General features: G+C 39.0%; 2 protein-coding genes across 2 annotated transcripts in view; one reads left to right on the forward strand and one right to left on the reverse strand.

Moving 5' to 3' along the window:
* The window catches only part of cbx1a (chromobox homolog 1a (HP1 beta homolog Drosophila)), a 67,996-nt gene extending 63,738 nt beyond the window's left edge, over window positions 1–4,258 (forward strand). The window contains exons 4-5 of the mRNA XM_014022151.1: window positions 2,172–2,266; window positions 2,782–4,258. Coding sequence (XP_013877605.1) covers window positions 2,172–2,266; window positions 2,782–2,932 — 246 coding nt within the window. The 3' untranslated portion in view covers window positions 2,933–4,258. The remainder of the gene's footprint in view (window positions 1–2,171; window positions 2,267–2,781) is intronic.
* A 483-nt stretch (window positions 4,259–4,741) lies between these two features.
* Window positions 4,742–8,710, reverse strand: part of nfe2l1a (nfe2 like bZIP transcription factor 1a) — a 21,657-nt gene continuing 17,688 nt past the window's right edge. Inside the window, exon 7 of the mRNA XM_014022159.1 lies at window positions 4,742–7,905. Within this exon, the coding sequence (XP_013877613.1) occupies window positions 7,004–7,905 (902 nt within the window). The 3' untranslated portion in view covers window positions 4,742–7,003. The remainder of the gene's footprint in view (window positions 7,906–8,710) is intronic.

Below are 8,710 nucleotides of genomic sequence, written 5' to 3' on the forward strand. Positions count from 1 at the left end.
AAAAAATCATGTTTGAGTGTAAATGCAGTTTTCAGAAAATTCCCTGCAAATGCAGTTTTCAGAAAATTCCCTGCTCAAAAGTTCTTGTCTCTTGCACTGATTTCTTCTTTTAACATTGTGAAGCTCTACTTAGAACCTTCTTAAGATCCAATAGTGCAAAATACAAATTCTTGCACTTTTTTTGACTGGTCTTAAGATTTTGATAAAATACACTCCTGATCAAAATCTTAAGACTATTCAAAAAAGTGCAAGAATTTGCATTTTGCACTATTGGATCTTAAGAAGGTTCTAAGTAGAGCTTCACAATGTTAAAAGAAGAAATCAGTGCAAGAGACAAGAACTTTTGAGCAGGGAATTTTCTGAAAACTGCATTTACACTCAAACATGATTTTTTTCAGCTGATCAAAAGTTCAAGACCATAATCTTTAAAAGCCAAAAGCTGTGCAAAAATCTGGATTCCATGTCATTTTCTGTCAAGTCTTTACACCAGTGGTCCCCAAACTACGGCCCGCGGGCCGGATCTGGCCCGCCTCCCCATTTGGTCCAGCACCCAAAACAATACCAGAGCATTTAGTGTGTTTTTTTTTCATGTACTGTATATTGTTAATTTAATGACAGCAACTAGACTTCATTTTGCCCACAAAAGTCAACAAACTTGTTTGGTTCAAAAGAAACAGAAAAACAAACATCAAGCATTTGGTTAAAAACAAAAAGGGCACACATAGTGCACTAATTACTGTAGACACGCCCTCCTGACAGTCTCCTCCTGCCAGGGGGAAAGTCCCTATGGGGTCTAAAGAACTCAGCTACACTGAGCGCCCAAGGATCCTCCACCTTGCAGCCAAAGCCTAAAACATACTCGCTCCGACGCCARCTGGTCRACGCACGRTCACGTGGTTGTTCCGCATTCGTTTTCGCACAGACCTTTCATAGCTCCAGAGATGCACCGCGATGAGCTCCTGGGAAACCCCTCCCACTGCAGCATACGTCACTGCATGGAGTTACTTCCCGCTACAGCCGACAATGCAGAAAAAAGACTCTTCACTCACCCGATGTTATTTTTCTGTCCTGGTTAAAGCTCCACAGTTTTTATCAGTCAGATTCCTCCGTGCACAACGTCTGTTTAATCTCCATCCATGAGTTTTTCAYGGTTTGACCATCTTTATAAAACTCTGCTTCCTGGTAACGGTTCTGAGAGCGAGTTGCTTTTCTTTTCTTTTTTTTTCTTTTTTTTTTTCTTTTTTACAGAGCGGAAGCGCTTTCAGCACAAACACGCCCAAGAACTTCAGAACAATCACACATTACCGTTGTCGCGGGAGGAGGGTAAAAAGTTCTGCCGGTGGGTTGTGCCAAAAGGGGCGGCCGAGCYGACRYTGCGAACACTTGTGACGTAATTTTCRTCATGAAACTGCSACAACCCKTGCCGACGTCARCAGTTCAGAGGGAGTGTGAAGAAGCCTTAAGATCTCAAATACATTTTCGATCACTCATCATGCATGACGGCGGCAATAATTATACGTCTGTTCCAGCGTGGTTTTCAGCTCAAGAAATTGAGAAAGAAAAAATATCATATGAACTGACCCAGTGAAATATCTGTGTAATACATAATTTAATACGCTATATTCAAGAATCTAAACATCACAGTCATCATTCATAGTTTCCCACGATGGACAATAAAATAAAATAATCTTAATATGAACTTCATATTCATCCTTATTTCTAACTTTCTGATTACATTTTGTTCAACATACCTGCATAGGAATGCATGAGGTTAACATGCAGTGGGAACACCACATCTCCCACAAACATGTGGAGCCTTGATGTTTGTGACTGGGAGATGTGCATGTGGAGGCAGAGGAAGTTGCCCATCTTTGAGAGCAGATTCAAAATGGCTGTGTTCAAATTCCATCAATTGCTCCAACACAATTTGAAAGTTCCACAGCTTCCAAAAGTCCTGCTCAATGTTCATTTTGGTGGGTGAAGGAAATGCCACAAACTCGTGTTGTTGATTATACTTGTTAAAACAAATAGAAAATGTTTCATACTGAAAAAAACACTTCACTAAACACCATCTTCTGTATGGAAGTTGCACATTTGCAGTAACATTCCTTTTCTGTTTTAACTGCTTGAGTAAAACTTTATTATTTTTTTTACATTCTGTGTTTCTTAAGGGTGAAAAAGCTAGAGGTTTTGGCAGAGGACTGCAACCTGAAAGAATCATTGGAGCAACCGACTCCAGTGGAGAGCTGATGTTCCTCATGAAGTGGTGAGCCTTCAGTGTTATCTTCACAAATATGGCCGCAAGACACAACCCCCTCTAAGCTGCCGCGGAACCTAAGAGCAACACAGAAAATTTGTTGAACATTTTCTTCCTTGAAAAAGTTGTCAGTCTTGATGGGTAAAGTGTAAATTTATTGACCGTTAGCTGGAGATTCTCACAGATTAGCAAGAGCAACAATGTGTTCTAATTTCATTCCTATCACCACCTATCACCGCTATTTCTAAACCATAATGATCAAAAATACATAAAGGCTTGAAATATTCCACTCTATAAGTAATGAACCTATGTGAGGTTCAGTTTCTGAACTGACGGACAAAATAAAGTAGAAATCTTTATATTTTAATTTATTTTAGATGCACCTGTATAGACAGGAAGGTATCAAGGGAAATATTTCCCTATATTAAAGCAGCCTTACATTCYCACCAGTATTACCTTTTTATTTAGCATTCTTAAAAAGATATTCCCATCATCTTTCTTTCTTTTTCTCTTACAATGAACAGGAAAAACTCMGACGAGGCAGACCTTGTTCCTGCTAAGGAGGCTAATGTGAAATGTCCCCAAGTGGTGATCTCCTTCTACGAGGAGCGTCTTACATGGCACTCCTATCCAACAGAGGAAGAGGACAAGAAAGARGAGGACAAAAAAGACTAGAGGGATGACAAGAAGACGTGTTGTACGGGAAGTGTGGCGGTGCAGGGCAGGAAAGCAACTTTAAACCAGTTAAYTGTTCAGGTTACTCTAACATCTGATTAGGCATCAAGTGTGGGACCCAGGAAGGAAGGAAACCCAGGGAATATGTTTGTTTTCCTGCCCTGCAAGGAGATCTGAAGAGGTTCCTACCTGTGTCTGACTGCATTCAAAGAAACAGGAAGTGCTTTCGATTTATTTGACAAATGCCGTGAAATGATATCAAGGCTTAAAGTTTCACTTTAACCCATAAAGCTTAATAACTGTTTGAACGTGATGGTCAGTTTTAGTTTCTTATTTTCACAGCACTTCTTAACAACCAGTGGGTTTACAAAAGGACGTGCATTAATCATCTCCATCGCTTTGTGACAAAACACAGGTGGGAACTTCTTCTGAAGGGGGAGATGAGTGGACAGAGTCAAACGGTTTATTTTTTCAGTATCTCTATTTGTTCATACATACTGTTCATCTGAACCCAGCTAAGGTTTGGTGTACCTTTTTTACTCMGAAGCAGACAGAGGGTGGAGTCAGCAGGTGGTGGTCAATGTTCATTTCCACTTGTCTTAMACCTTCACACACTTGCCCCCACAGTCAGTATACAGCTGTATTATTTTAGCTTACATTCCTGGCCAACACTCATAACAGGAGTTTTTTGTTTTGTTTTGTTTTTGTTTTCCTACTTGTTGAGTGTTAACCACAAACCAATAACTATTAATTCAAAGTAGTGAGCTGCGTGGTTCTCTGCCTAATGCTTGCCAATGTTGTGTTTAATGTAGTCCAGTCGTGCGTTTCTATATGTATACTGTAATAAAGTCAGGGTAGGAGCTTTCTTTGCACATTTAGGTTGGCTAGATCAAACTTTTTGTTCTGGTGACTTAAAGAGGGCATTTTGCTTTTACTTTTCATATCGATGTGATATTTTTAAGGCCACTTCTATTAAATGTCATCAAAAGAATAGCTGGTTTAGCTGTTTTGTACAAAATCTCAACGGTTTTAATTGGTTTTAATGATGTACTGATGCGTGTTTTATCACAGATGAGCAGAGACAGATTGGGTCAAGCTCCTGTTGATAAATTGGGTTTTAGTTTTGTGTGTTTCACTATGTTTGTCAGAATTTTGAATGTACTGTTTTTTATGTTCTGACTGAAAGAGTTTGAACTAGATCCAACCATGTGTGCTCCGTAGCTTTTCTAGATCTTTCCTTTCAATTTAGTGGATTTGCTTGTAATTGATCTGTTGCATGTTTGATCAGCTTTATGATTTAAACAATAAATGTTTTGGGATTCATAACAATTTGTTTTTGTTGTAATGAATCAAAATATGCAGCTGCTGCAAAACTGTAGCCTCAGTATTTGTCCTGATCWCTTTGTCCTCCTAAGGGACCTGACTCTTCTGAAACCCTTCCACCTGATGTGGTTTGAACAAAGGTAAACAYAAACTTATCCAAGGTTTGATTTTTCAAAACAGTTTTTCTTCTGCCTGTTATAGGCAGTAATCTGATAAGTTACGCAAATGAAGAAAATGTAAATTAATAATCATCTATGACAAATCATTTCAAACACTTTATGTATTTTGCACGAGGCTTTTCCTAAACAACAAATCTAAGCATTTTATTTATTTTTCCTGGTTTTGTTTTCCATAGTGGTTATATCAAGTTTTCSCAAAAGAAAATCAGTTCAGGTTTCACTTGTTTTTTTTTTTATTTTTATTTTGTATTTGAATTTAATTGAATAAACCTTTATTGGTATACAGAGCACAATGAAATTACAGTTCAGAAGTTCAGAATTTTAATCAAACAAGTAGTAAATAAATACAACCCTATGTTTTGTATTTTCCAATAGTTCTCTTCCTCTGGGGCAAAGAAAGTATCCCAAATCATAAATCTGATTTCAGTGGTTTGAGGAAAAGTCCACCTGTCTACGTTCTGCCCCTGCTTTTTTCTTTCCGGGTCACAGAGAAGCTGGTGCAAGAGGCGTGAGACACCCTGGACAGGTTKYATGTCCTTCACAGCGACCCACGGAGACAAAACCACCACTGACATGCTTGTTTACAGTCTGTGGTGGAAAACGGAGTACTTGGAAAAACYWACATGTGCAYAGAGAGAACATTTAAAACTCCACAAGGYCACCCTGGGTCCGAGTCTTTGTTTATTGTTTATAAAATCAAAGTGCGTTAGTGTTTGAAAATGATATGAAACATTTAGATGCTACACAAGTCAGTTGGGCTGTTAAATTTAGACACAAATAGAACATTTAATGAAGGTTTTTTTTTTATCACCCACTGGATTTAGACAGTAGCTGAGAGTCATCTCAAACAAACAATGTGACATCACTGCTTAAGACTTCATTTTCAACCATTTGTTTACAAGATACCTAATGAACCACTGAAAGGATTTTAGTCAAACCCAGTCGTCAATGGATGTACTTCTACAACAGATTAACTTGTGGAGTCATTCAAGAAGGCTGCAGCTAAATGATTTGAGCAAATATAACTGGTTACAACTCAGTTAATTTTATAGTTAAGCTAAAGATTGATGTGTTTGCTGAAAATTTCACGACATTTACAAAGTTTGACCAAAAAGGGTACAACTACATCCTTTCTTAACAAAAKGATTTTAGTCTAAAACTAGCATGAAAGGCAAAGTTTGTGGTTGTTTGTACTTCATAAATGATAAAAAAAAATTAAAGTCAAGAACAGTTTTCTGATCCATGAACAACCCACACTCTTGCAGGTGATACTGACTTCTTGGAGAGAGTTATACACCACACAGCTTTTTGCAACAAACTGCATCACCTCCACAATTTCAGCTCCTGTGAATCAAACTCATCTTGTTTTTTGTTCAGTTGGCTGACAGCAAGAATCCTGCCTGCTGACTGTCAGTATTTTTACTGTTGGTCCCAAACACAGATTTACTAGAGTACCTTACATGTTTTTCCTGCATGTAAAAGCACATTATGGTCATCACATCTCCTCAGTCCATCTTTCTGTCAAAGCGATATCTGGAARGCTGTGAGACTCAGTGTTTTCATAACTCAGAAGGAAAAGAAGCCCTGCAGCTTTTCATCACAAAGTCATCCTTATCTAGGGAAGTCCCGCACAGCGTTGTCAGGACAGGTTTTATAATGCTAGTCAGTATTTTGAGTTGTCATTAAAGCTTAACCATTAAGTTTGTGCAGTAAATAGACTCTATATGTTAAATTCATATAAACTGTAGTATTTTCAGAAGCATGAAACATAAAACAACAAATATACACATAAATAAATGTACAACAAAATAATCCAGATCATTTCAGCAGCCTAAACAGGACAGAGTTAGAACTACCATGTTTTTTAAAAGTATTTATACACCTTGAAAATTTCTATTTTTTTATTTTTTTGCATTTTGTCAAGTTACAACCCCAAACTTCAAAGTATTTTACTGGGATTTTATGAGACCAACACAACATAGACCGTCATTCTGAAGTGGAAGGAAACAGAACTAATGTTCTGTAGCAAACCTCTGAAAGTCACAGGTCAGCTGGATTTATACTGAGAATAATTTACACTCTACTGGTTAGGTGACATCTGAAGACTGAACTTTAGTTCAGGATATCAGAGTAAAGGGTTGAGTACAGATGCACACCACACTTTTCACATTTTTATTTGTAAAAGTTATTTTTTAAAAYGTGTCATTGTTTCACTTCATTTATGCACAAATTTGATTTTATCTGTCATAAAATCCCAGTAAAACACTTTGAAGTGACAAAATGTGTCAAAGTTCTAAATACATTTTCAAAGCTGCACTAAAAATGATGAAACTTTAATTTGTTTATCAAGATTCTTCATCTGTTCAGAACAGCAAAGTGAAATCTGCAGATATAAATCTGATGTCCCTGGTGGACATTAGATCTGATGTTTGTGGTGAGTTCAAGTGTTTTTATTTTAGCCAACRTGAGAAAACCTGAGTCACAGAGGGCCTTTTGTTATTGCTGATTCTTGCAGTCACTTCAGCATATTATAACCTTTGACCCTCTGAGATAATTGTCTGTTTTCACCTCATTTCTCCTTGCTCCTCTGTTTCCTTCTGTTTTTATCTGAAGCCACTGTGACACTGCCATTGGGTCCAAAATGAAGCACATGTTCTGTAGCATCCAGCGGCCTTCCTTCTTCATCCCTCAGCTGGGAAAAGACTTCCTCGTGCAGCGCTCTCAGTCTGTGCTTCATGTCCTGCATGTGCCTCAGGGCTTCCCGTTTCYCTCTGAGCAGCTGTGAGAAGTGGTGCCTCAAATCAGACACCTCCCTTTCCAAACCCAGCAGCGTGTCTAGTTTCCTTTTCCTGCAGTTCTGGGCAGCTACTTTGTTTTTGCCGCGCCGCCGGATGTCCCTGACGAGGGCGAGCTGCTCGTCGGTCAGCTGGTAACTGYTCAGCAGGTCATTGAAGTCCTCTACGGGCAGGTGAATGATGAGCTCATTGGAAAAAGGAATCCTGAGGGTCCGGGCTCGTCGCTCATCCCGGTTCCAGTTTCTGGTTTCAGATATGTCATGGTATGGCTTTGCCTTGTCATGTCTGAAAGCAGATTTACCTGATTTGGGGGCCATCTTGCACCGAGGCGTGGACGACGATGGCTGGTTGTATGTGTGATCATGACCAATGTGTTCCCTCCATTTAAAGCTATGATGAAGTTTGTGATCCACATAACTGGCAGGAAAGAGTTGCTTCACGTCTCCTCCAACTGCTCCCATCTCCTCCTCCTCCAGCTTCTCCTGCTTTACAGTCACCTCAAACTCTATATCTGAACCGATGGCCTCAGCCTCAGTTGACAACCAGGATGGAGAGGGGGTTGATGGTGTGGAGGTAGAAGAATAATGGGTCGGGCCATCAGAAACATATGAAGAAGCAGGGCTGTGGCTGAAGTTCACAGAGAGACCAGAGTCTGAGTCCATCTCATCTCCAGCATCTATGAAGAAAAGAAAAAAGGGCTTTAGGTTTTTGCAGCTGAGTTCATGTTCACTGGTTTAAAAGTAGTTCTTACAGTGACGGATCCCTTCATCACAGCAGCTTCATGTGAGATGTCATGCTCASAGTGAGTCATGAATTACTCTCAGCTACTACATCACATTTTACCTCAATTTCTGCATTATAGACACTATTCTGTTGCTAACATTTATCAGCTGCAGCATCCAACTTTAACAGAATTAACTCCAAAATTAAAGCAGACATAAATGTGTTTACTTTCTGAACGTTTTATTTAAATCCATTCAGTAGTTCATGACATGTTTCGCTCACAGATAAACAGGCTTGACACCAAAAGTTAATGCTGACTTTAAGCAAAGAATTTGAGCAACAAGTAACATTTGGAATAAATGCTGTGAATGACTCTTAACTACAGGTTTTAGCACAAAATTCTAAAAGTCGACTGAATTATAGGCATTTGTGTGTTTTCTAAGGTGTGTAACAACACACCTTAGAGATGAGGTGTGTTGCGGTCAAAATACCTCAGAAACTCAAACAAATAGGCTTTAACAAGGCTTTAATAAGTTAAACAATAGAGGTACATGAGAAAATGTGATTCAAGATGGCAGCAGCCWTCTTGAATTGGGTTGGCTACAAAATGTTTGTTGGTGTGCTTATCAGGGCTGGGCGGTATGACCTCAAATTCAAATCACGGTATAAATTGAATCCCTTCACGGTAACGGTACAGTGGTTTGCAAAAGTATTCATACCCCTTGAACTTTTCCATATTTTGTCACATTACAACCACA

The sequence above is a fragment of the Austrofundulus limnaeus genome, unplaced genomic scaffold (assembly GCF_001266775.1).
Source record: "Austrofundulus limnaeus strain Quisiro unplaced genomic scaffold, Austrofundulus_limnaeus-1.0 Scaffold319, whole genome shotgun sequence".
Lineage (NCBI taxonomy): Eukaryota > Metazoa > Chordata > Actinopteri > Cyprinodontiformes > Rivulidae > Austrofundulus > Austrofundulus limnaeus.